Genomic DNA, 27,192 nt, shown 5'->3' on the forward strand with positions numbered 1-27,192 from the left:
GCTGAGCACGGGTGGGGGCTAGAGGCCAGGGCAATGGCTAGAGGCCGACGCTCAGATGGGGGAGGGGGCCCGGTGCTTGGATGTTTCATGCATGAAACCCCATCACTGACACTTCTAATGACACTTCACTGACACGCAAATACCCTGTGTGGCTCGCAGCTTCTGTGTTAGGCTGTGAGGAGCGCAGATGAGAGAGAGGGACGAGAAGGGGGACGAGACAGAGCCCCCGAGGAGCCAGGGAGGGCCCCAGGGCTGCCCCGTGGAAGGGGTGGTGCGGGGCAGGCAGTCGCTGGCTGCAGCCTCATCCCCAGCTGAGTCACCCATGCGTGGGCACCTCAGCCAGGCCCTCAGCCCTCTTTTATTCTTCCTGTGCCAACTCTCTCTTTGGCAGCAGCAGCGTCGCCCACAGAGCCAGCCTCTGCCCACTGGGGCCCCGAACCTTCATGGCTCTCCCGAGCCCCCTCTGCCCCCTCGATGCAGGGTCCAGGAGTGGCACTTTAGACCCCCAGGTATGATCCAAAGACTCAAAAAAATACCAAGTAATGGACAGCTGCAACTGAGTCTTGGCCTGGATGTCCCCAGTCTGATAACCCTGGGCTGCAGGAGGGAAACAGGAAGTGAACTGGCGCCTCTCTACCCGCAGAAGGCCCAGGCCCACTGGGGTCACGGCTCGAACCCGGTGTCAGGGGCTCCGCACTGCCCTGAGCCCTCTTCTCACCCACAAGACTCTGGATTGGTCGTGGATCCAGGAAAGGAAAACACAAATCCTCAAGGTGCAAAGCTGGGGGGCGGGGTACCGAGAGGCTGGAGCGATAGCACAGTGGGTAGCGAGTTTCCCTTGCACGCGGCCGACCAGGGTTCGATTCTCAGCATCCCATATGGTCCCCTAAGCACCGCCAGGAGTGATTCCTGAGTGCATGAGCCAGGAGTAACCCCTGTGCATCGCTGGGTGTGACCCAAAAAGAAAAAAAAATTTTAGTTTATATATCTGAGGGGCCAGGCCAATAGTACAGTTGGTAGGATACTTGCCTTGCATGCGGCCGACCCAGTTTTGATCGCTGATACCCTACAGGGTCCCCTGAGCCCACTAAGAGTCATTCCTGAGCGCAGCGCCGAAAGTAAACCCGGAGCACAATGAAGGGAGGGAGGGAGGGAGGGAAGGAGGGAGGGAGGGAGGAAGGAAGGAAGGAAGGAAGGAAGGAAGGAAGGAAGGAAGGAAGGAAGGAAGGAAGGAAGGAAGGAAGGAAGGAAGGAAGGAAGGAAGTTGCAATAGAAATTTGAAACAAAAATATGACTGTACAGAAAAAAATTGGAAAACACCACTAGGGGTACTTAATGAAAATGCAGAGAAGGCTACCCAATGGCAAGAAATGACAGGGGCTGCAGATAGTGCAGTGGGAGGGACCTTGCCTTGCAAACAGGTCTCATCGCTGGCACTCCTGTGGTTCCATAAGCCCCTCCAGGAGTGCTCCCTGAGTGCAGAGCCAGGCGAGCCCTGAGCACCGCCAGGTGTGGCCAGAACCAAAAACGAATGAGTCTCCATGGCTCAAGTCCAAGCCCAGCACTTGCGTAAGTGGCCACAGAGCACCGCTGCGGTGGGCACCACCTCCCCTAATGGTAGCACTGTAGCACTGTCACTGTCATCCCGTTGCTCGAGCAGGCGCCAGTAATGTCTTCATTGTGAGACTTGTTGTTACTGTTTTTGGCATATCGAATACGCCACCGGTAGCTTGCCAGGCTCTGCCGTGTGGGCAGGATACTCTCAGCAGCTTACCGGGCTCTCCAAGAGGGATGGAGGAATCGAACCCGGGTCGGCCACGTGCAAGGCAAACGCCCTAACCGCTGTGCTATGGCTCCAGTCCCCTAATGGAAGGAAGAATTATTTCAGAAAGCGAAACGGAGACAGACTGGGCGGCTCTGAGTGCAAGCAGGGGAAGCACACTCGACAGCTGAGAGAGAAGCGGCTATTTCAGACCCACAAAGACGCAGGAAGGCAGGCGCCACCCACAGACCCTCAGTGAGCTGAGGGAAGGCAGGGCCTGGAAGACACTACGGCGAAGCTCCCAGCTGGTCACCTGTGGGTGGGGGAGCCTTTCCCTACTAAGAGTCACAACTCCAGGACCAAAGTGATCCCAAGCACAGGACTAAAGCGAACACCTGGGCAGTGCCGGGATGGCCCCCGAACAACCAAGTCTCAGGAAGAAATGAGGGAGGGGGGGGCCGGGGTGAGAAGACTGAGGCCCATTTTGCAATAAGAGATTTCCTCCTCTCTCAGACGGCAGGTAACAGCGTTAATCCCCTCCAGTCGTGAGACCATCTCTGAAACAACAGTGGCACTGGGAACAAAGCAGGTGTGCCATCACCTCCTTGGCCCGATGACATTTGTCCAGGCGGAACTGCCCCCGCCCGCCTCGGACACTGGGCTCACAACACTAACTCATTCATCCTCCCTGCGTGAAGGGCAGGCCTGCAGCTGGGTAATGGGCCATTTGACAGGAACATGTCTCTGGGGATAGAATTAAGCCCACAACATCCTCCACGTCACGGTTCAGCACTGAGCCAGCTTGAACCTGCCCGGGGCCACGCTTCCCTCCAGGAGGTAATACCCTGGGGTGACTCCGGCAGGGCGCCAGGCCAAAAGCAAGAGTCGGCCGCAGAGTTCCCAGTGAACCTCTCCTGGAGAAGCCTTCGCTTCACCCAGTAACTTGTTTTTTTCCCAGCGATGCTCAGGGGTGATCACTCCTGGCTCTGGACTCAAGGATCACCCCTGGCAGTGCTCAGGGGACCCTATGGGACGCCAGGGATCAAACCCGGGTCAGTTGCGCACAAGGCAAATGCTCTCTCTAACTGCTGTACTATCACTCTGGCCTTTTCTCCTAATAACTTAACCAGTTCAAAAACCCTAAGTAGGAAAGCCAATCTAGAGCTGGTTTGAGAAAAATGCAACTCAGAGGGCTGGAGAGAGCACAACGGGTAAGGGGCATGCCTTGCACGCCCGCAGCCGAACCCGGCTCAACGCCCAACAGCATATAGTACCCCCGAGTGCTGCCCGCTGACCTCTGAGCAATGAACCAGGAGTAGCCTCCGAGCACCAAGTATGATTACAAAACCCCAATCCTCTCTCTGCCCCCCCCTCCACCCCCCTCCCCCCTTCACCTCTGCTCCTCCTCCAAACCCCTATCCTCTCTCTCCTCCTCCCCTGCCTCCGCCCCCCCCACCCCTACTCCATTCCTGGGGAAGGGAAGACAGGAAATTCGGTTACCGGAAGAGAAAAGAAAGTTGGGTGCTTGGCTTCATCTTCGTATTTGCCTTCCGTGGAGCTGCCGGCCTCCATGGACTTGGCCGTAGTGTTCTTACCGATACCCATCATGAAGACCAGCTGAGCGGTGTGGCCGCTGGACCCGAGTGGCCAGACGTGGAGGCTTATTCAAGTGCGGAGGCTGGAATCACGGTCGGCTCGTCCAGTGACCGCCGCGCCGCGTCTCAGTCAGAGCTAAGTCCCACAAGTGCCATCTCTTAGCACCTAGAGGAAAAGAGCAAAGCGGCCACGTGACATCGGGGACGTAAGCGGCCCAGGCACCTGCAGAGAGGCACGCCTCACATGCACCCACGCTTCCTGAAAGGAAGAATCCAAGTCAAGCCCGAAATTCAATATCCCAAATGCATGTCTTCCTAACTCAAATCCCTCTTGCTTTTCGGGGTGACAGTGGTGGTGGTCACTAATATCACACCATCCACGATCCCAGCCCAGGGAGACAGCTCTGAGGGCCGGAGAGCAGGCCTTGCCGGCGAGAAGCCTGTGTTGGGTCCCCAGCACGGGATGGTTCTCTGGGTGAGAGGCCAGAGGGCGGAAGGGAGAGGCCCCCTGACACCACGGGGTAGAGCAAAAACCAGATGATGAAAACAAAATCACGTCACAAGGGCCTTTCTCTGACGTGGGTTCTGATTCATCTCACAGTCCAGCACTCTTGTAACAGGACGTGCTCACGAGCGGCCATTCCAATCCAAGAGTCGTGGGTCACAGGGTTATTAAGTCGTGGAAATGTGGTTGGGGAGTAGAGAAATACAGGCTTTTAATAATGCCCAATTATGATTAACTAATATGCAGCACAGCAGGTCGGGTGCCTGCCTCGCACCCGGCCAACCCAGGTTGGTTCCCGGGCATCCCATATGGCCCAAGCACCACCAGGAGTGATTCCTGAGCGCAGAGACAGGAGTAAGCCCTGAGCACCCCCGGGTGTGGTCCAAAGACAGAATCAAAACAAATGAAAATCCCATGTTGGGGTGAAGACAGAGCACAGCAGATAGGGCGCTTGCTTTGCACGTGGCTGACCTGGGTTCAATCCCCAGCACCCCATATGGTCCCCGAGCCCTGTCGGAGAACCCGAGAATCTCTGAAAGTTGCCCCCTAGAAATGCAAACATAACAAAAATTCTATTTCAAATGACAACAACACAAGCCTGAAGCAAGTTTTGGCTTTAGAGGAGGAGTGACTACCAGCAGGGGGGGGGACCAGACCGCAGAGCCAGGCTGGATTGGCCGCGCTCCGAGAACCCGGTGTCTAACAAGGAAAAGCACAGGGGCCAAGGGGGTGACTCAAAGGGGAGCACGCAGGAGGGCCGGGTTCCACCAACCCTTGGCGCTACCCAGCCCCCAAGCACTGGCAGGCATGACCCAGAAACCAAATCACTAACCAAAAAAAACAACACCAACAAAAACCAAGTGAAATTCAAAAACAGGAAACTACTGAAATAATTATATGTGATCAAGTTTTGGTGACGTGGAGGAAAATCAAGAACTTCATTTCCAAACACCAGAAGTATGACCTGGACAATAAAAGCGATTAACACGCATTTGGGGACTCTGGCTTCAAATCTGAGAGGGCACAAAGAAACCCAACCGGGCCTGGCCCGGGTACAGGGAAGCGCGCCCCGGTAGGCTTGGGTTCTTATGAGAAAGGAAAAGGGTAGGGCTGAGACAGCACAGGGGACGCTCCGTGGCGCCCGAGAGGAGAGTGAGGACGAGGTCAGCTCTGAGCAGTGGTTCCCCACCCGGAACCACCAACCCAGCCGGGCGGCCCGTCTGCCACGGTGCAGACACGGGAGGGAAGCCATCTATTCCGGGAGTTCTCTCGGGGACACTTTCCCCGCAGCCAAGGCTGCAGACGAGCCAGGGGAAACCGAAGAGGTGAACAAAGCCAAGATCGGGGTGGTGTTTTGAGAGCCCCGTGGTGAGGAGGGAAAGAGGAAAGGGGAAAGAACATTCTGGGCCCCTGGGAGCAGGCAAGAGCTTAGAGACACTTAGAGACAGAAGGCACTTAATAACGTGGCTCTTCTGGCTGGAATGCTCACGCACCCGGGGCCCGGCTCACGCAGACCCAGATCCACTATGGCAGGGAGCAGTGACTTCTGGCTGGGACCGGTTTCCCTGCTGGCGCCAGTGGACCGGGTCAGGAGGTGTTTCTGCCCCTCACGGTGCGCCTGGTTGGGAAGGGGCAGCTGAGCCGTGTGTGATGCAGAGGGACAGCCCCGCCCAGAACGTCTGGGGGGGCGCCACGGCCAGGAACCCCTAGTCAAAGGACAATCCCTTCCTCCCCTGAAGTGCCCTGATGCTCCTTTACACGAGCTCCTGGTGTCCTCCAGCCCCGGGGACAGGCGAGCCACCTTCAGCGCAGGGCCAGGTGGGATGGGGCCAAAGGCAGTCCCATGCCCTTTGGATACTTTGCCATTTTCACTGAGATGAAATGAGTCGTTATCTTTGCCTCGTCTCTCCCAATGCTCTCAGGGGTCCCGAGGGTCCACTTTAGAGGTTCCAAAGCATAGGGGGGCTTCATCTATGCAGAAGGGGGGCTTCATCTATGCAGAAGGCCCAGACAACCCTAACGGCTCCAGCCAAGGCCCTGACAGACACTGCGCGCAGATCACTTGGAATTCCCTTTCTTCCTCCACCCTGTTTTATGCCATTCTAAAAAGTGGTTTATAGGGGCTGGAACACAGCGGAGAGGGCGTTTGCCTTGCACACAGCCGACCCGGGTTCGATTCCCAGCATCCCATATGGTCCCCTGAGCACCACCAGGAGTAATTCCTGAGTGCATGACACAGGAGTGACCCCTGTGCATTGCCAGGTGTGACTCCCCCCCCCCCCGCCAAAAAAAAGTGATCTACAGACGCCAGCTCCCAGCAGAGGCCCTGCCAGCCCAGAGACGTCCGTCTGCTCTGAGGCCGCTCAGGGGCCTGTGAGCCATGTAGGGGCTCCGGGTCCCGTGCCTAAGGCCTCCTCTGTCCTCAATCCCCGACTTCACCCAAGTAGAGCACTCAGGGACTCTCTGACTCCCGACACCCGAGCCCTCCGCTGGCCGGGCCCTGGTGGGGCTTTCACTGCCCAGGTCGCAGAGTCCAGCCCCAGAGAGGCAGGAGAGCAAGCGGCCGGGAGGAGAGGAGACTCGCCCGACTGCCCTGCGTGTGGGCGGGGCTGCTGACCCGGGGGAGAGGCAGAGCCGGACTGGGAAGTTCAGGATGGCAGTGACGGGGGAGACGGGAGAGGGACACAGGTGGGACTCCCAACCCCCCCGCAGAGGAAAGGGCCTGGCGAAGGCGAGAGTCCAACAGCCCAGGCGCCTGCAGTGATAACTGACACCGTTTGGGGCTCAAACCGTCATCTTCCAGATTATGTGTCAAAACTACCCAAACCACCATGGGGCCAGGGCAACTGAAGCAAGTGTCAGTCGCGCCAAGAATCCCCAGAAAGGGGGTGGGTGGGAGGTGGGGTTGTCTCGGGCCTCCTGAGTAATGAATTAAGGCCAAAGGGAGGCACTCGCCTTGCACGCGGCCAACCCAGGTTCGATCCCCAGCATCCTGTATGGTCCCCCAAGCACCGCGAGGAGGAAATCCTGAGCAGAGCGCCAGGAGTCAGTCCTGAGCACCACCGGAAGTGGCCCAAAAAGCAAAACCAAAGCTCCCCCAAATTAATTCATTAAATAGATCTAGAGTCATAACCCTCAGAGGAACTCAAGAAAAGGTCGTTAACTAAAGTACCAGATAGTGTTCTTGAAAATGACACAGGAGTGCCAATGGAAATCTCCTGACAGACACACAACTGGGAACCAAAGCTGTAAATTACTGGAAGGAGTCCAGGGAGAGCTGCTGGGGCCAGAGGCCGTCCCTGGGAGCAGGGTTCTCACCGACCACGGTGAAGCGGGCACAGAGGAGGCACAGCCAGCTCCCGAGGCAGAGAAAGAGCTGCCCTCCAAACACACGCACGGGGGTGGGGTACCAGGGCACCCCTCAGAGGCCCACTCAAACAGCTCAACGCCATGGAGGGAACATTCTAGAAATGCTGGTCAGACAAAAACAAAAACATACCAATAAAGCCAAAATGTTTACAAAGGAAAGATTAGATGTGGTATATTGCCTTATTATATAATATATTACATCAACTTCTTATCCAACAGCCAAAAAAAAAAAAAAAAACCTCAAAAGAAAAAAGCCAGAAGAGCTGATGTTTGTGCAGTTCTGAAAGGCACGCCCTGAGATTCTGAGTCCAGCCGGGCAAAGGGGCCGGCTCCCCCCAGCAAGCACCGCGCGCCTCGCGTTCTGTTCTGCCCCGCGCACACCTCAGGGTTCTCCCCAGCCTGCCTGGTTTTACAGGGAGGAGTTTCTACTTTCGAAAGCACCACGAGTCTGCAGGCAGCCACGAGGGAACATGGCTGAGAATTACACCTGCTCACGAGTAACCCTTCTAAGACCTGCTCTCTTGGGGACGGAGTCCCTCAAGAATCCAAGAGGGCTGGAAGGTTTCTAGGGCTGCTGAGACATGAAACAAAAACCTTTTTCAGGGAGATGCTCTTCACAGCGGCTGCACCAATGCCATCAGCACCTGCCAGCGGGCGACTTTTCGGAAATGACGCTGGGATTCGTGCATCTTGATTCTGTTGGCAAGCATGTGCTTTACCTCCTGACTGTTTCCTGTAGTCTCACTCACCTTTCCTCTCTTCCTCTTCTAGGCCACACCTGGCGGTACTCAGGGGCTACCTGGCTCAGGGCTGGCCTCTGCTCCCTGGAGATGCGCAGGGACAGGTCATGCCCGGGAGGGCCCACGTGCGCACCAGCCCTTGGCGGCATCTCCCTGGTCCCTCCTTAGAAACATGGTCAGCTCCTGTGTTTGGGGATTTCTCAGAAGTTTTCACTTTTATGTAATCGAACCCACCCATCTTCAGCAATTTGACAGCCACTTGCTACCCCATCCGCTCCCTAGGGGCTAAAAATACACACACAGCATGACAATGAACAGAGACAAAAATAAAACCCGCCTGAGTAGCCTCAACAGACTCTCAGCTCAGCCACCAGGAGCTTGAGACTTGCCAGAAGACGCGATCAGCAGAGGCCAGCGAAGAGTCACTCGGAATTTCGAAGACTGTGTGCCACATCCACACAGCCAAAGTCAGAGGCTTTGTTCTAAACCCGATCCTGTCACCTTCAGTCTGCAGCAGAGCTTCAGGGCTGTCCTCTACCTGGGGGCCCACAGAGGAAGCAGAAGGCCTCTAGACGACTCCGGTCTAGCCTTCTCTGCAGGGGGCGGGTGTCCCAAGACCTCCCCCCAAGGATGCCTGAAACTAAGTCTAGAATCAAACTCCCAATTTTTCCCACTTAAACATGTCTATGATGGTTTGAGTTACGATTAGGTGGGGCCAAAGACTAACATTTTTAAGAATAGGGTAACCAGAGCCACATTCTGCACGGAGTTACGTGAACTTGCGCTCTCTAGACACCCCAGCGTATCTTTCTAAACCTTGCTGGACACCAGAAACTGAAACTGCAGAAGAGCGAAATTCGGGCAAGGAGGTAGCACACTTTCTCTTCTTCAGGTTTGGGGTTCGGACCACACCACTGCTTTCTCTGAATCTGGGGATGGGGCCAGGCATTTCCTTCTCCTCTGGGTTGGGGGCCACGCCCAGGGTGCTCAGGGGATCACGTGGTGCCAGAGACGGCAGCTAGGCACCCACACACAGAGCCTGCGCCCCAGCCCTGGAACCCCCTCCAGGCAGCTTCCTTTGCTCACAGAGTTGGTCCCAATGGGGGTTTCCCGGGCAGCGACCAGGCCTCCCACTGCTCCCAGCCCGGGAACAAAGAGGGCCCATCCTGGTCGGGCAAGGTCATGCCCTCTGACCAAGCAGCCTGCACCCCACCTCTCCACCAGAGGTCTCAGAGTGCCACACAGCTACTCTGGGTTGGCGGGTCCCCCACCCCACTCTCCCAGCCCATCTTACAGAGCATGAGAGGGGAGGAGCCCCCAAAAGCACGGGGGAGCCCCACTGCAGAGCCTGGGAAAGGTGGGCGGACCCCTCTGTGTTGGGAAAGACAGAAGGTGGTGGGGGAAGGCCAGGGAGGGGTGTGTGTGAAGAAGTCAGAGTGGGAAGATGCCACACACAACCACGCACAACTGAGCACCCCAGCCTGGTGCCAACAGCCTCAAGGTCAGAGGCCAGGCACCAGTCTGAGTCACCTCCATGCAGGGTCAATCAAGGTCACAGGGCCAAAAGCGCGTGCGCGCGCGCACACACACACACACACACACACCCATCCATAATGCTCTCCAAATCCTTGCGAAAGGAAAAGCAGCAAGGCCGTGTCTCTGCCTTGTCCCTGACTGTGTGACAAAGGAAAGGAAGAGCGGTGGGGACACCGCCAGAGAGGAACGGCAGCGCTTTCCCACGCCCACACCTGCGCGGCTCACCGCTCCCTGTACGGGGCCTGAACCCGCAGGGCCGGAGAGAAGGTGGTTGCCTCGCACACAGACGCCCTGGGATTCAATCCCTGGTCACATATACAGTTCCCCAAGCAGAGAAGCAGGAGTAAGCCCTGACAACCAGTGTGGCCAAAACAAATTTAAAAAAAAAAAAAAAGTGAGCTCAGCGAGCTTTCCCCAGCTCCAGGAAAGGAGAGCAGAGCTTCAGGGAAGGTGAGGAGCTTGCTACAGGACACACAGGCTCTCAGGGGCCAGAGAAACAGTCCAACGGGTAAGACATCTGCTTGTCGTTCAATCCCCAAGATGGTCCCTGGAGCACCGCCAGGGGTGATTCCTGAGCAGAGCCAGGAGTAACCCCTGAGAACTGCTGGGTGAGACCCCAAAACCAAAAAGATTAAAAAGGGAGTGGGGCAGAAAACAACCAGGTTTCTCACCTGCTCTAACAACGTTTCCAAGCAAGACATGAACCTGTGCTTGGACCCTCAGGGTGCTTTGTCTACACTGCTGAGAGCTGCTGTTCATTCCCACTGTCCTCCATGTGCTGGCACCTCCTGACAGTATGCACTGCCCAGACCGTCCGGGGGGCCTGGGGGACTCCCAAATCTGGGCACGTCTCATTTTCCTCTCCCTGCCTGACAGGTCTCCCCTCTTCCCCCGCCCCCGCCCCCACTGCACAAGGTAGTGTGCACTTCCTCAGTTTCCTAGTTCTTAGAGTGGCGCCCAAGCTGGTAGGATGGGAACAGCCCACTCCCTGCTCCCTGCCCTGCCAGCGCGCGCGCGCGCGCGCACACACACACACACACACACACACACACACACACAGCAGCAGGGATCAATCACAGAACAGTGCCGGTGGGGGAGGGGAGGCCGGGGAAGTTGGTCCCCTAGGTCCCAGCCGCAGCCCGTGCCACCGCTGCTGTCATCCTTCTGTTCCAAAGCGCTCAGGACTAAAGTTAACACACTGACGTCAGTGTGCACTGCTGCTGGCTTACACCTGGCATGTGGCTTAATTAACACCAACTGTGGCCCTGGTGTCGGGGTGCTAATGCGTATATTACAGGGTGCCCCGCTGCTGTAAATTGAATAAGCGGTGCTTTTTTGAGACTGGGGTGGGGAGCGTGCCTAAGACGACGTCACCACTGATCGTGCCCCCCGTAGGGTTATGAAGATGGGAAAGGAAATGACTCCCAACATGAATTATCTGTGACAATGTCAGGGACAGGCCAGAGCGCACACGTCACTGCTGCCAGCTCTCTGACAGAGATGAAAGAGGAAAATGTTCGACAGGAAGAGGCTCGGTTATGACCCCGTCAGGAGACAGGAGAGTCTGAGAACTGAGACTTCGCTGGTCCATTGTGGAACACGAGAGCAAAAAACGGCTTGATGTTGACTCAAGCGTGGCCGAAACGCCAGCAGTAAGCACACAGGCCCGACGCTAGTGACTGCTGCCTGACAGAGTTCTGCATGGTTCTTAGCAGAAAATGGTCCGCGCCTGTCTGAGGGGTTATGCACAGCATCAGAGAAGGCGTGCATGAGATGGACGAAACCCAGCCCCAGAGCTGAAGCTGAAGAGGGCTAAGGGATTCCTGTTCCAAACACCTCACACCCAGAGGTCGGGATTCCTGTTCCAAACACCTCACACCTCGAGGCCAGCACTGCGTGGTCCCCACACCCTGCCAGGAGTAACCCCCGTAGTGCCAATGGTGGCCCCAAAATAGCCATCACAAAAGACAAGGCCAGAGAGAGAGCACAGCCAGAAGGGCACTTGCCTTGCACACAGCTGGCCCAGGTTCGATTCCTGTCACCAACTATAGTCCCCTCAGCACCACCAGGAGTAACCCCTGTGCTCTACCAGGTGTGAGCCCCCGGCCCCCAGTAAAAAGACAAAGAGCACAGCAAAATAAATTTAAATTAAGTAGAAAAGCATGTGAGTGAAACTATAAATTCTTACTGAGAGCAATTTAAATTTAAAAAAAAAAAGAAAAAGCAAAACACAGACAACATCCTGTAGTCAGAAAATTACGAGGCTTTTTAATCTTCCTATAAGCATGACACATACATATAATATATATACATATGTATATAAGTAAATACTGAAAGGCACAGAAAAACTCTTGCTCAGATTCCTGTGGGAGAAGAATAGAACAGGCCCAAGTAAGGCGTGTGTGTGTGTGTGTGTGTGTGTGTTCCATCAGCCATGCCTAGGAGAGCGGTGACAGAAGTGCTCAACAGAACAAAAACACAAATTTGTCAGAGTACAGCAACTACAGAAATGGAGGGAAATACTAAAGGGACCTCAAATCAGGAGATAAAGCCTGGGTTTCTTCCCAAAAAGAACACCAAAACAACTGTTCACTTGTAAGCACTGTAATTCAGGAAAGACAAGAGCTAAGATTTAAAATAATAATACAAGTTTGCAACACAGATTAAAAAAAAAGTCACTAATTGAGTATATGTTAGGGGGCAACTCTGTTTTTAGCATATTGTTCAAGACAAGAAAACTGATTTCATAAAACTTTCTACATTTTGATATTTAAGGAAAAAAATCACAACATTACATGGTAAGGACAATATGACAAGTGTTTTGCAATGTTTTACTATGAAAGAATTCGGAAAACAAAAAAAAGAAAACATTCTTTATAGATTAGGTAAAACATATGAGGTTCTGATTCTCAACCCTTGCACCAGTGACAAGTGAAAAAATAAATAAATGTCCTATCATTGTTTTATTTTACTTTTGTATTTCTGGGCCCGACACCTAGTGCATTGCTCAGGGAGCAAATCCAGGTCTCTCACAGGCAAAGCATGAGCACTGGCCCTTTGAGTGATCCCTGGCTTCTTGGTCCCAGGTGTCAACAAAGGACCAAACAGGGCTGGAGCAATAGCACAGCGGGTAGGGCGTTTGCCTTGCACGCGGCCGACCTAGGTTCAAGATTCCCAGCATCCCATATGTTCCCTGAGCATCGCCGGGGTAATTCCTGAGTGCAGAGCCAGGAGTGACTCCTGTGCATCGCCAGGTGTAACCCAAAAAGGAAAAAAAAAAAAAAAAGGACCAAACATCCCAACAGGCTGAGCACATTTTTTTTTGGAGGGGCACATTTTTTGTGCACAGAAGGCCTGATCAAAATCTAGCACCAAATGGACCTCTACACACCAGGAGTGATCCCTGAGCACAGAGCGAGGAATAGCCCCCAAACCAAACATTTAAAATAAAATACCACTGAAATGTGCTATCTTTTTTTTTTTAATTGTGGCCAGCTTTTAGCTTATAGGACAGTAAAAAAAAATAATAACAAGGTTACATCCCCAATGAAAATAAATCTACTGATGACAAGTTAATTTGATTACGTATATAAAAAAAAATATATCACAGTCATTTCTAATATTTGCCCAGAGGATATGCTACTTGTAGGAACTTATTCTAGAGTAATAATTAGAAAACAGGGATTTGGCTAGAGTTGTGTCTCTTTAACACTGTCAATAACCCGTAAGTGAGGAAAACCCTGAAACACTAGAAAATGAACAGCAGTACGTGGCCGAAGCAACAGCGGGCAATCATTTATGAAACAGACCAGAAATGGTTAAGGGCTTGGAAGCAATCCCGTAACATCACCCGTGATTATGTAACGCAACAGGTCCAAGAAAAACTTGCTGGGGCCAGGAGAGAGAGCACAGCGGCTAGGGGACATGCCTTGCACCCTCCCTGCATCACAGGGCACCCCCCCCACCTCTGGGCTGGTCCAGGTGTGTGCAGCTGTCCATTACAGGTGTGTCCATTACAGGGCCCACGCAGCATCACATCCTTGGGCCCCTGTATCAAAGCCACAGTTCAGATGTCTAGCGGGACCCCTGGACCTCCTCACCCCACCTGGGAAGCTCCCCTCCTCTCCCCACCAAGTTACTATAACTTTACCGTAGTGGGGACCGGTCACAACCAGCGCTGCCCAGGAGTCCCCGCCAAAATTACTTTGTGAAGTGGCTAGATGTCACGGTACGTGTTCATACAACAGTAAGGCAAAGAAGGTACCAGTGGTTTTTGAGTGACACCATGTTTGCCAGTGTGTGCCAGCGGCTTGCCACACGCCCCAGACACAGTCCTGACTGCACCAACCCAGAAAGGTGCAACTCTCCCGCAAGTGCCAGGGCAGAAAATGCTGTTTGAGCCCTGCAGCCAGGAGTGAGACACCCCCACCCCAGCTCGGCCACCACCACCAAGGAGTGCCATCCCCGTCTGAGTGACCGTGCATGCAGCCGCCACCACCTCACCAGACGGGAGGGAAGGGGTGAGGAACAAGCCGTTGTCTGCCAATGAACACGCGGGGGCAATGTGCGTGAATCAGAATACCCACCAGGGGGGTTCACCTCACTCCTCGAGGCTAACGTCATTTTATTCAACAGTAAGAGACAGGTCCATTTCCTGCAGCCAAGAGCGTGTCCACACGGGCACGTGACTCTCTCTTCCCCACCTCTCAGATCCAGGAACGGCTGGATCCCTCTGAACCAGGAACCACAGAGCAGGTCAGACCTTCCTACCACGGGGCCAGTAAGCAGCCGCGAGTGCTGCTCCTGTCACTAAGAAAGCCGCACGGGAACTCGTCAGAAGAGAGGGGGACCACGGTTTTATGAATCAGCTTAGCAGATCTCGCAGGAGAATGACTATGAAAGAGGTGTGTGATGAGCGAGACCACCCCAAAGGCCTTTAAGAGTATGGGGAGGGACTGGGGACACCGGTGGTGGGAAATGTACACTGGTGAAGGGACAGGTGATGGAATGTATGACTGAACTCAGGTCATGAACTTTGTAACTGTGTATCTCACGGTGATTCAATCTTTAAAAAATTAAAATTTTTTTCTAAAGGAATACCAATATGCCAGTCCAAAGACATGCTCTGTACACCGGGGGCTGGATCCCGGGCACCACATAATCCCCAAAGCAGAGAGCCAGGAGTAGCCCTGAAACATCACCAGGTGGGGCTCCAAAAACAAAAACCCAAACAAACCCCAAACAGAATACCTGCCTTGATCCCCTGCCCAGGGCATAGGCTGGAACAGAGCTGCCGTCAGAGCCAGAGAGAGCCAGGGTTAAGGCACTTGCTTTGCACACAGCTACCCCCAGGTTCAACCCCTGACACCACACAGGGTTCCCTGAGTAATCCCTGAACCCAGAGCCAGCAGTGAGCAAGCCCTGGGCAACACCAGGTGTGGCCCCCAAATAAAAACAAAACAGATCACTGCCCTAGTGCCCCAGTGCAAGGAGGAAATTCTTCTAGATTCACAGATCTAATTCCCTAATGACTCAAACACCAGCTCTCCGGACACCAATAAATATGCACAAACGTGGAGTTGCCTCTGCCACGGGCACTCAGCTTCCGCAGCTGTTCTGCCCCTGGGCTCTTCTGGGACATTTCTTTCCTCCCTCCTCAGTGTCCCCCTCACTGGCTGGGCCATCTGACAGGGAAGGATGGGGGTACTATCCAGAGGACTGAAGAGCACAGTTGCTTCTGGAGTTACACATCAAACCCTTCCTGTTTCTTAGGAGCACAAAGCAAGCCAGAGAAAACGGGCTACACCCCACAGAAACAAAGCTGAAGGACCATGAGAAGGACACCAGTCCTGGCAGCCACCACCTCTGAGCTACGATGGAGAGGCACCAAGTTGGACAAAAAGGAGCCTGGTGTCCTGCAGGCAAAACCATGTCCAGTGACAGGAAGCAGCATGACCCACAGGAGAGACGTCAGGAGGGAGGTTCCCATGGGAAAGGCAGGAGTCTCGAGTGACAGCAGTCTGGAAACTGTCATTCTGGCAGGCCCATTAACTTTTCCTGTAAAATATATATCTCAAGGACGTTGACTTTTGGCGTTGAAGAGACAGTATACAGTGGATAAAGGCTCTTGCTTTGCACACGACCAACCCAGGTTCAATCCCACCACGCCAGTATGGTCTCCTGACTCTTCCACCAACATCAGGAGTGAGTCCTGAGCACCACTGGGTGTGGCCCATGCCCAACCCCCCCCTCCCAAAAAAAGGGGGCCAGAGCGATAGTACAGTCAGCCGGGCATTTACCTCGAACGAAACTGACCCAGGATCGCTTCCTGGCATAAAAAATGGTTCCCCAAGCACCACCAGGCGTGCAGAGCACTGAGTGCAAAGCTAGGAGCAACCCCTGAGCACTGCTGGGGAGAGGCCCCCACAAAATGAAAAGAAAAAGCTGACTTTATAGAAGAACACATTTCAAAAAAAAAAGAACAACAACAAACCAATAACCCACCAGCGTGAAAGAACAGACTCTCCTGCAAATTCTGAGTCCACAGGCCTGCGGCAGGTCCTGGGACCTGCACCGGAAGCCAATTCACAGCTAACATGAGGCTGGTCGTGCCCAGGCCGGCCTGAAGCAGAGATAGAGATGTCTGACATGCGCCATCTCGACAGGTGAAAAGTGTGATGATTAAGGAGGGAGATCGGGGATCGGGAAACCCAAAACCTCAGCTTGCCAACTGGTAGTTTTTGCCTTATGAAGACACAAATAAGGGCTTTCAGAGCTAGCCAGGTCCAATGATAAAGCACATTTTAAAAGCCAATCAAGGTTCTCTGCCTAAATCCCATCATTAGGGGATTATGACTGAACAATGACTGTTCCATTAAATTCTATTAAGTGCTAACATTTGACCTAAATGTTTTTGATCCAAGCTAAACGAAGAAGAAGAAAAAAAGATTATTGGAACAAATACCTTCAACTCCTGCTGTAGGGAGTTTACAAGTCTGACTCTGATCCCAGCTATCATTATTTCATCTGAACAGCAGTGAAGGAAGCTTAAGGAGTGGTTATTGCTTGATCCCATGATGACAGTTATGCTCACAGGGTGTAACAAAAAAAGAAAATCCTCTAGAACCTTTTCCAAAAACACTTCCTAAGAACTCTTGCCCTTGGGGGGCGGGGGGGAAAGCAGGGCACTGAAGAACTTCATGGGACTAAAAAATGAAAGTCAATTTCAGACAAGAAAAAAAAAAGTAAGAACCTAAGACAAGACGACAGTGGAGTTCATGCCCAATTCAATCCGATTAATCAATGGCTGAATAAATGGCAGTAGAGGAGCAATAGCACAACAAATAGGGCGTTTGCCTTGCACACAGCCGACCCAGGTTCGATTCCTCCATCCATCCCTCTCGGAGAGCCCGCCTGGCAAGCTACCCGTGGTGTATTCAATATGCCAAAAACAGTAACAAGCCCCACAATGGAGACGATACTGGTGCCCGCTCAAGCAAATCAATGAGCAATGGGATGACAAGTAATACTCCTACATTATTTCTTAAAAACTGTTTTAATTAAATAAAAATTAAAAAAAAAAAAAAAAAAGACGACAGCCCAAACTGGGTTCTGGGGAAGCCTGAGTCAGATGGCCAGGTTCCAGGCTCAGAAACCACCTGCGGAGAATGCGAGGAAGTGCTGGCATGCTCGGGGCTCCTGCTCTGAAGAGCTGTCACCCGCAAATGCAGCCGGGGTTCTCGGTGGCGGGTCAGAGGGCCGGAAAGGATGCAAAGCAGCATGGGCAGCTGTGGGGACTTTCCCGCCACAGGTTCCCAGCGGAGTGTAGAGTGAAACCGCCAACGGTAACACAAGGGACAGGGCCTGCCCCCACGTCTGGGTCCAAACAGCCACAGTGGGGGAGCATGCGCACTTCCAAATGGAGCACATGCACATGCACACGCACACAGCCACAGTATGGAGAAAACGCACTTCCGAACAGCGCGCACACACACACACACACACACACACACACACACACACACGTGTCCCTGCTTCAGAGCTAAATGGACACACACATACACACACGCCCCTGCTTCAAGGCTAGATGGACACGGGGACACACACACACACACACAAGCGCAAGCGCGCTCGTGCACACACACACACACGCTGCCTTCAGGGCTAGATGGACATGGACGGACAGACAGACAGACAGACAGACAGACAGACAGACACACACACACACACACTCATGCCCCTGCTTCAGGGCTAGCTAGAGCCAAGACTGCAATAAAAGGTCATAGCAGGGCCACAGGGATACTCCAGGGCACTGGGCTGCCCAGGTTCCCTCCCCACCAATTATGTGGTCTCATGAGCACTGCCAGTAGTGAGCAGAGAACCAGGACTAAGCCCTGAGCACTGTGGGGTATAGCCCTAAGACCAAACACACAGCTGAGGTCTGCTAGGTAGTGGGGGTGAGTGGGGGGGGGGGACAAACACAAAGTCTTTGGGGATCTTTGCTTTTCTTTTTTTATTTTATTTATTTTTTAATTAGTGAGTCACCGTGAGGGTACAGTTACAGATTCACACATTTTCGTGCTTGTTTTCCCCCTCATGCAATGTTTGAGAGCCCATCCCTCCACCAGTGTCCATCCTCCACCACCAATGAACCCAGTATCCCTCCCTCCCCCCCCCGCCCCACCCTGCCTCTGTGGCAGGGCATTCCAATTTGATATCTCTCTCTCCTTTTGGGTGTTGTGGTTTGCAACAGGGGTACTGAGTGGCCATCATGTACAGTCTCTAGTCTACTTTCAGCACGCATCTCCCTTCCCTGAGCTTTGCTTTTCTAACCGGCTGTCAGCAGAATCAATACTGTGACCAGACCCCCGGGACAGGGCACTTGGCCTCCTCTCACCCACGCTGCCTTGCCCTTCCCGCCCCAGGCTCCACTGGTCTGAAATCAGAGGGCCCCCTCCTCCCAGCAGCACTCCCGGTCACCTCTCCCTCCCCTGTGCTCCCGGGGTATGTGGCTTGCTGGTCCTATACCCGACTCTGTAAGAGGCACTTGAAGGACCTGGGGAAAAACCTGACATTTTTCCACAGGCCGGTGAGATGCCCAACAAAACCTAACCCCTGCCCTGAAGATTCTTTTCAGGAGAAACTGAGAGACAGCAGTCCGGAAGGTCCAGTCTTCGGACACAGGGGGTGGACGCAGAGCAGGCAGAAGCAGGAAGACTATTATATTTCTTTCCATGGTGTGGCCTGACATATCGCTTCCTGCATAAGTGGCTTTAAGAACACTGCTTTAGGGGGCCGGAGCGATAGCACAGCGGGTAGGGCGTTTGCCTTGCACGCGGCCGACCCGGGTTCGATCCCCGGCATCCCATATGGTCCCCCAAGCACCGCCAGGAGTAATTCCTGAGCGCAAAGCCAGGAGTAACCCCTGAGCATCGCTGGGTGTGACCCAAAAAGCACAAAAAAAAAAAAAAAAAAGAACACTGCTTTAAATCTGTGGCTGAAGTAATTCCAGGTGCACCTGGAAGACTCTGTGAATTTAAGAACCCTCACCACAAGCCCAAAAAGAAGAAAAAAAAAAACAGATGAAAACGACAACAGCCAGCACACACACGAGTTCTTGGAAACCTTCTAGAAATGCTCAGGAAGGTGGCGCCCGGCCTTGAGCAGTGGCTGAGAACACCAGGGCGCGGAGCAGGGCGAGGAGCAGGGCGAGGAGCAGGGTTCGAGCCCTCGAAGGCAGCCAGGGGCAGGCCCCACTCCTCCAAGAGCACCCGAGTTGCTCTTGGTCTCTTACAGACTGACTCACAGATTCTGCACAGAAGCAGCCAAACTGGGCCTGGGGAGGGAGCCAAGGAAACCCTGCCCCCCACCCCCGACGCCCGGGAGAGCCGAGAGGGGAAAGAAAGCAGCCCCCTCCGGCTTCACTGGGTTCGAAACTCTTCCCTCCACTTTGCAGCACACAGGGTGGGCGGGTGGGTCTGAGGAAACTTCCAGGGGCTACTCTAACCCGCTCCACTCACTGGCGGCCACCTCCTCCCCGGGGCTCCAGGAACCCTTAGCTCTACCCCCCCAACGCACGCACGTACACGCACACACACATGCACACACAATCATCAGCACACACACACACCAGCAAGAGGAGAACTCACGCCCCCTCATGCCCCCACTTAAAAGGGCAGCCTGAGGGGCAGGACAGGTAGGTGGGTGGGCGGGTAGACCGAGATGGGTAGGGCACTTGCCTTGCAGGAGCCCGTCCTGGACTGGATCCCCAGCACCCGTACGGTCCTCTGAGCACTGCCAGAAGTGATCCCGGAGTGCAGGGGCAGGAATAAGCCCTGAGCACCACTGGGTGTAATAAACAAACAGAAGAAGGAAGCCCAGGGGCCGCTCTTCAAGTTTCACTCGACTATCCCGGTTCTTTGCTGAGTTCCACCCGGGGGAGGCTGTGTTCTCTCTTCACGTGTATTTCTTTCTCCTGTCTCACATCTTTCTAAATAAATTTCAGTAAAAACTATCTTGATTCACCAAAAAGCAAACAAAAAATAAAAAACTGGGGGCATGGGGAGTGGGGTGGGGAGCTACTGCCCCAGCACAGGTGCCCCTGTCCCCCCACCGCCCCCACACACAGGGCACCGCTGGCAGAAGCTCTTCCCGTCACCACATCCTCAGCTACAGCCCTGCCGGCCCTCCTCGGGCCTGCCCACTTCGGATTCCTCGTCCTGAGCGTCTTCTTCTCCACCTGCCGAGACACCTGCCCGCTCTGGGGACTCAGCACGCTGACTGAGCCCCTCCCTTTAGTCGGGGACCAACATCACTTGTAAATCTCCCCAACATCCTTTCCCTCCCTCCCCTCCACCTCCTTCCCCGTTTCTTGTCCAGTTTCACCAGGATGACTCCAGTCCCCTCAAAAGTCTCCCAAGTTAAAGAACAGAGAAGCAGAGATTTCAACTCCAGGGCAGGAGGGCGGACCTGAGCGCCGGGCTAAAAGGGGGGAGGGGGGCCTGCCTGAACTCTGGGGCAGTGACCTGGGCTGGAAGGCACACGAGGAGCCCACCCACCAGGGCTTCCCCCAAGCTTCCATACAGTCCCCAACTGTGAGTTTAATCTTAACCACATGTGCACCCGGCTCTCCATGGCAAGTTTCTCTTGACGATGTTCTATTTTGCTTTTTCATAAACCCCTAAAAAAAAGTCCCCTAAAGAAAACACTCTGCCTCCCGCCCACCTCAGACACACACACACACACACACACACACAAGATCCGACATTCTACCTGCTGCAGATGAGGACACTGACCTCACATGCTGAATGCAGACCCCCCAACCCTAAGAGTTGCAGGAATGCTAATTTAGGAATGATGTCTCCAGACACAGAAAGACCCACGATTCCCCCTGCCCCGGGTACCAGGCTGGGGCTACCTTAGGTTATGAGCTGCTCATCCCCTGACACACACCCACAGACATGGGCACAGAGCTCTAAAAACACGAGGTATTTAGGGGAGCCCAGAGACCCCAGACTGACTCCCCCCAAACAGTCAGTCTATGGACAAGAAAGGAACAGACTTACCTGCAAAGGGAGACCTGGCCCTGTCCGGAGAGATGCCCCCTCACTCGTGTCCACCCCGACCGACAGCGCTCTCTGTCCTGTGAAGGGCTGAGCACGAGAGAGGCTGCAGGTGCTGAAGGATTCTGGCTTTTATAACCCACCCAGGCTTGCCGAATTGTGTAACTGCACCACCTCGGCAGAAATGGTATCTATTTGCATTACACAACAGCCACCACCTGGTTACAAACGGTTACTGCATGCCTCCGGCACGCCTGAGGCCGCCCTCCACAGCAGGCTGGACCGTCTCCGGTGGAACCCGAGCAGCTGCTGAGACCACGTTTCTCAGACCCACACAAGCACGGGACTCGGAACCCTCACTCCAACCCCCTGGGGACCAATCAACCCACCCCAGCTGCTTTCACTCGGTGCCGGGGGCATGCATTTTCCCTTCCCTGCTAATTTTTGACTTCCCCGTGGGGTGGGGTGGGGTGGGGGGTAAGGGGCCCTTTTAAAACTCAAAGATGTGGGGCTGGAGAGATAGCACAGCGGGTAGGGCATTTGCCTTGCACGCGGCTGACCCGGGTTCGAATCCCAGCATCCCATATGGTCCCCTGAGCACGGCCAGGGGTAATTCCTGAGTACAGAGCCAGGAGTAACCCCTGTGCATTGCTGGGTGTGACCCAAAAAGCAAAAACAAAAAACAAAACCTCAAAGATGTTGGGAGAGGGGCTGGAGCGATAGCACAGCGGGTAGGGCATTTGCCTTGCACGCGGCTGACCCGGGTTCGATTCCCAGCATCCCATATGGTCCCCTGAGCAGCGCCAGGGAGTGATTCCTGAGTGCAGAGCCAGGAGTAACCCCTGTGCACCGCCAGGTGTGACCCAAAAAGCAAAAAAACAAAACAAAACAAAGATGTTGGGAGATTAAAAACAGGAGCCAAGGAGCCACTGACAGCCACCTTGAGCGCTGCTGGTGTGTGTGTGTGTGTGTGTGTGTGTGTGTGTGTGTGTGTGTGTGTGTGTGTGTGTGTGTGTTGGGAGGGAAGGGGTGTGTGTGTTGTGTGTGTGTGTGTTGGGAGGGAAGGGGGAAGGGGTGTGTGTGTGTTGGGAGGGAAGGGGTGTGTGTGTGTGTGTGTGTGTGTGTTGGGAGGGAAGGGGTGTGTGTGTATGTGGGGGGGGAGAGAAGGGAAGGGGTGTGTGTGTGTATGTCGGGAGGGAAGGTGTGTGTGTGTGTGTGTGTGTGTGTGTGTGTGTGTGTTGGGAGGGAAGGGGGTGAGAGCCCAAACAGCTTCACATTCACAAATGAACCATCCTGTCATGTTGACCATCTCCGTATCTCCAGGATACTTACACCGAGTCCCCTGAGCACTGCTTAGGAGCAGCCACCCCTGGAAAACCTAAACTGGCCAAGCCCAGGATGCCAGCCCGGTGGTAAATGCGTGAAGTCCTGGTTCTACACCCAGCACCATGAAGAAGGGCAGGAGATCTCAAAGCCTGGCCTCTCCAACAAATGACAGGCAGGGCCAGGGAGGAGCTAAGGAGGGTCCCGGCTGCAGGCAGCTGCGGAGGTCAGCCAAGGACCCCTGGACACAGGCGCTCGCTCCGACCATCAGTCAGCGGAGGAAGCCGGGCCGGTCATCCCATTCGGTCCTGACTCCCGGCCAGGTGCCATCGGAACTCTGGGCCGGGAGCACTTCTGTGGCCCTGGGTAAAGAACGTGCACCCACTTCCCTCTCCACCTTGCCTGGGCAGTGCCACATGCCGGCAAGGCCCTTAAACCCCAAGTCCACACCGGGATCCCTGGGTGAGGCTCGGAGGAGCAACAGACCACAAAAGTGGGGCCTCCCCCCACACACAAGCTCATCGGCAAGACGATTTGGTGGAATGAAACAAGCCGGGGCACCCCTGGAGAAAAGGCAGATACCATACTACTTGGGCGCTGGGGGGCCCCCAACAGCATTGCTTGAGGGTCACTCCCGGCAGTGCTGGTGGCAGCAGGGATCAAACCCAGGTCTCCTGCATGGAGGTGGCCCAAAATCAAAGGGGGGCATGGGGGAGCATAGGATTAGACAAGACAAGGGGGGGAAGGGGGAGAACTGATAGAAACAAAGGAAATGAAAAGCTAGACAGGCTCAGGGTGAGAATCACGGTGGGGGAGGGGAGACGTGAATCACGGGGCTAATAATCCAATCCAGAACAAAGCAGCCAGCACACTAAGGCAGACAAGCCTACAGGCAGAAAGGACGTCAGCAGCTGGCGGGACTGGGGGGAACGGACAGGACTTGGGACTTTCTTTCTTTTATTTGGGGGTGGGGTGGGGGAGGGACATGCCCTGTGGTGCTCCTGGCTCTGTGCTCAGGAGTCACTCCTGGCAGTGCTCGGGGGACATTGGCAGCACTCCAGAGCCACTTGCAAGAACCGTAACCCCGTGTTTGCTGTTGGATTCGGGAGCCATCGGTGGTGTGGGGGCTTAACTCCAGCTCCAACCTCAGGCTTCCCCACCCCTGTAAAGCATGCCCTTGGCTTAGGGAGTTATTTCCCAGCCCCCGTCCAGGATTTCTGCCTGGAGTGAAGCACTGCACTGTAGCACTGTCATCTCATCATGGATTCGCTCGAGCGGGCACCAGTACCGTCTCACAATGGAGACGTGTTGTTACTGTTTTTGGCATGTCGAATACGCCACGGGTAGCTTGCCAGGCCCTGCCTTGCGGGCAGGATACTCTCGGTAGCTTGCCGGGCTCTCTGAGAGGGACGGAGGAATCAAACCCGGGTTGGCCCCGCGCAAGACAAACACCCTACCTGCTGTGCTATCGCTCCAGCCTGGAGTGAAGACGTTCCAAAATTTGACCCTGGTGACAGTTGCTGGAACAAGTCTGACACACTAGGAAGCACTGAACTGTATGCTTTGAGAGAATTTTAGGATGTAAAAAAAATAACAAAAAAAATTTTTAAACCCACATATTTGTTATTATTAGAAACTGCCAAATAGTTTACAAAGGTAACTCAAGGTTTACAAAAGACCTCAAATTTCAATTTTGATTTTTTAAAATTTTTTTTTAGTGAATCACCATGGGGTACAGTTAGAAACTTATGAACTTTCACGTTTGTATTTAGTTTACATCCCTCCACCAGTGCCCATTCTCCTCCACCAATGTTCCCAATATCCCTCCCACCACCCCCATCCCAATCCCCACCATCCCAACAAAAGGCAGGGCATTCCCTTTTGTTCTCTTTCCTGTTGGATGCTGTAGTTTGCAATAGAGGTATTGAGTGGCCATTATGTTCTGAAAATTTTATTAAAGGGGAGCGATAGCATAGCAGGTAGGGCATTTGCCTTGCACGTGGTCAAGCCAGGTTCAATTCCCAGCATCACAAATGGTTCCCCGAGCACCGCCAGGAGTAATTCCTGAGTGCAGAGCCAGGAGTAACCCCTGTGCATCGCCGGGTGTGACCCCACCCCATAAAAAATATATATATATGATATATATATATATAAACCACAAACAAAACACATTTTGATAAAGACAGAATGAAACACTATTCTGAGGACCAGAGGCATGGCTCACTGGTAGAACACACCTCAAGGGCACACATTTCAACACATGTATACACATGTACGTCTTGTCTCTCCCAACATGCGTGCAGACACCCAGTTATAAATCCAACATGCACACGCATGTGTGGGCATGCACAACTCTAATCTGAGATGAAGGAAAATATGACTACAGAAATTACCTGCACACACCAGACTTGTGCAAAATTAGGTAAGAGACCTGTACTTGAGACACATCCTACTTGAGTTCAGAATGAAAAAAGTCACAGAAACATTCAGGATATTATGTTTTATTTCCTTAAATAGTAGCGATAATTAACCAGTATTCCCTAAGATGTTCCAACGCAAATAATCTAAGTCAGTAGGAAAAGAAACTCTATAGAAACCAAGAGAAAGGCGAGTGTTTGCCTCGAATGCGGCCGACCCAGGTTCGATCCCTGGCGCCCTAGATGGTCCTTCGTGCTGACCTAAGCACCACCCGGCGTTGCCCCCGCGTGGAGGAAAGCGCACGCTGCAGGCTCAGAGGCACGGATTCAGAAAGAAAAAGGACAAGCGGCTTGAGGCCACACCAAGCACAGAAGGGTCCAGAGCCTGGTCTAAAGACTAAAACACAAAAGGAGGGAGCTCAAGGGGCAAGTATTACAACTCACAAAACAGGCGGAAGGTAAAAAGTCAGATTGACAGAAACCAAAAGGAGATCTAGGAAAAAAAAACAAAACACATTTCCAAATAAAAATCTTAGCACAATAAAAATCGAGCACGCCCACTTGAGCAAATCGGAGATCAACGGGATGACAAGATGACAAGTGACAAGCACATTTGACAGAGAAGAAAAAGATCTTCCCAGAGACCCTCTCCCTCCCAGTGAGAGTGTGTGGGCACTGAGGGGAAGCCCAGTCAATGAGATAGTTTTGGAGTTCGTTTCTGAAGTCTGGGGCTTTAATGACTGAGACTGCTGTACAAGTTCTTAAGTACTACAAAGAAAACGGTTTTACATCAAATAATGGGAGAAAGAAGACCAAAGGTATTGTAAACCCTATTTTTAAACAACAACCTAGAATAAGATTTCAGAGAGGCAGCGATAGCACAGGTAGGGCGTTTGCCTTGCACGCGGCCGACCTGGGTTTGATTCCTCCGCCCCTCTCAGAGAGCCTGGCAAGCTACCTAGAGTATTCTGCCCGCACGCAGAGGCTGGCAAGCTCCCCGTGGCGTATTCGATATGCCAAAAACAGTAACAACACGTCTCACAATGGAGACATTACTGGTGCCCACTCGAGCAAATCGATGAACAATGGGACGCCAGTGCTCCAAGTGCTACAGCCAGTTATAAAATAAACTAAGTATCACTAGCATAGCTCACTTAAGATCCCCTGGTGAGGAAAGATTCAATACCGGGCAGAGGAGCGAGGTCAGGGGGCAGGGGTGCATGCCTACATGCACAGGGACCGGGGTCCGTCCTGGTACCTTATGACCCCTGGACGCCATGGGAAATGGTCCTGGTGGCCCCCAGAATCCAACCCCTCAGTCTATTGAGCTCTGGTCAGGAGCCCCCATAAATGTAAACATGTGCTAAGCACGCTCGCTGAGCTAGCGGTGTTGAAGTCGCCGTGTACAGGGGCGATCCCTGCTTGTGTAAGGAGCCGGAAAACTCAGGAGGACTAAGAAAAACGGTAAGCGATCCTTACCCCTACCACTGTCTTAGAAGTAGCAGCAATTTGCAGGACCTATAAAAAGTGGAGAGGACCCAAAAATATAAGGTGAAACAACTAAAGGACTGACCACCCTGAGGGCTGGCGGGAGAGCTCAAGCCTGGCATGCAGGAGGCCTGGTTTGTTCCCCGCCACGCCCAGGGGTGACCCCTGAACACCAGGTCAGAAGCAGCCCCTAAGCACCACTGCGTACAACGCCCCTACCGCCGCCCCCCTGGAAAAATACAGCCTTGAGCAAAATACTGGAGGAAAGTTTAACTCTTCATAATAAATATGCTTTTTAAATACCCAATTAAAGAGCTCAACTATTAGCAAAAGGAAAATAAACTAGGTAACATGAAAATCAAAACTACTGTTTAAAGCTTACATGATTCTATTTTTCTGTCTCTCCAAATGTTATTTAGTGACATCTCAGTGTCTCCACTGTTCTAAAGCAGTGAAGCAGAAGATTTATTTAGGTTATCAGCCTGACAAAAATTACCCCGATTCTGTAATTCTCCCCAGCCAAACCACCCGGGAGGAAGAGGGGTTTCTGTTAATAAAAGAAAATCGAAAAAAAGCACCCTCTAGTGTTACAACATTTAACTGCTACTTAACAGTGTAAAATACAATTTGAACATAAGGAAAGCATACAGAATTTTAAAATATTTTAATTTCATTTCAACTTATTTCCAATAATGCTCTGTTACTCAAGTTGCAACTTTCAGATTTCATCACCAAAAGCATTAAGAGATCACCAGGTACCTCCAAGTGTCATTCCATCAACAATTAAAATCCTTGATTTTAAGCAGAGCCATTTTAATCAATCAACCCTCTGAAAATAGAGAAACATTAATATTAAAGGAGACAGCTTATGTGACCAAGTCTTATTTGGCTACATT

General features: G+C 53.2%; 1 protein-coding gene across 3 annotated transcripts in view; it reads right to left on the reverse strand.

Moving 5' to 3' along the window:
• Positions 1 to 27,192, reverse strand: part of SLC23A2 (solute carrier family 23 member 2) — a 126,859-nt gene that overhangs the window by 58,140 nt on the left and 41,527 nt on the right. For 2 of the 3 annotated variants that reach the window (XM_055129985.1, XM_055129984.1), the window contains one exon: positions 3,263 to 3,523. In XM_055129985.1, the coding sequence (XP_054985960.1) occupies positions 3,263 to 3,370 (108 nt within the window). In that variant the 5' untranslated portion in view covers positions 3,371 to 3,523. Of the gene's footprint in view, positions 1 to 3,262; positions 3,524 to 21,071; positions 21,221 to 27,192 lie in introns of those variants that run through there. The other variant, XM_055129986.1, reaches the window with a different exon arrangement.

This window comes from Sorex araneus, chromosome 3 (assembly GCF_027595985.1).
Source record: "Sorex araneus isolate mSorAra2 chromosome 3, mSorAra2.pri, whole genome shotgun sequence".
Taxonomy (NCBI): Eukaryota; Metazoa; Chordata; class Mammalia; order Eulipotyphla; family Soricidae; genus Sorex; species Sorex araneus.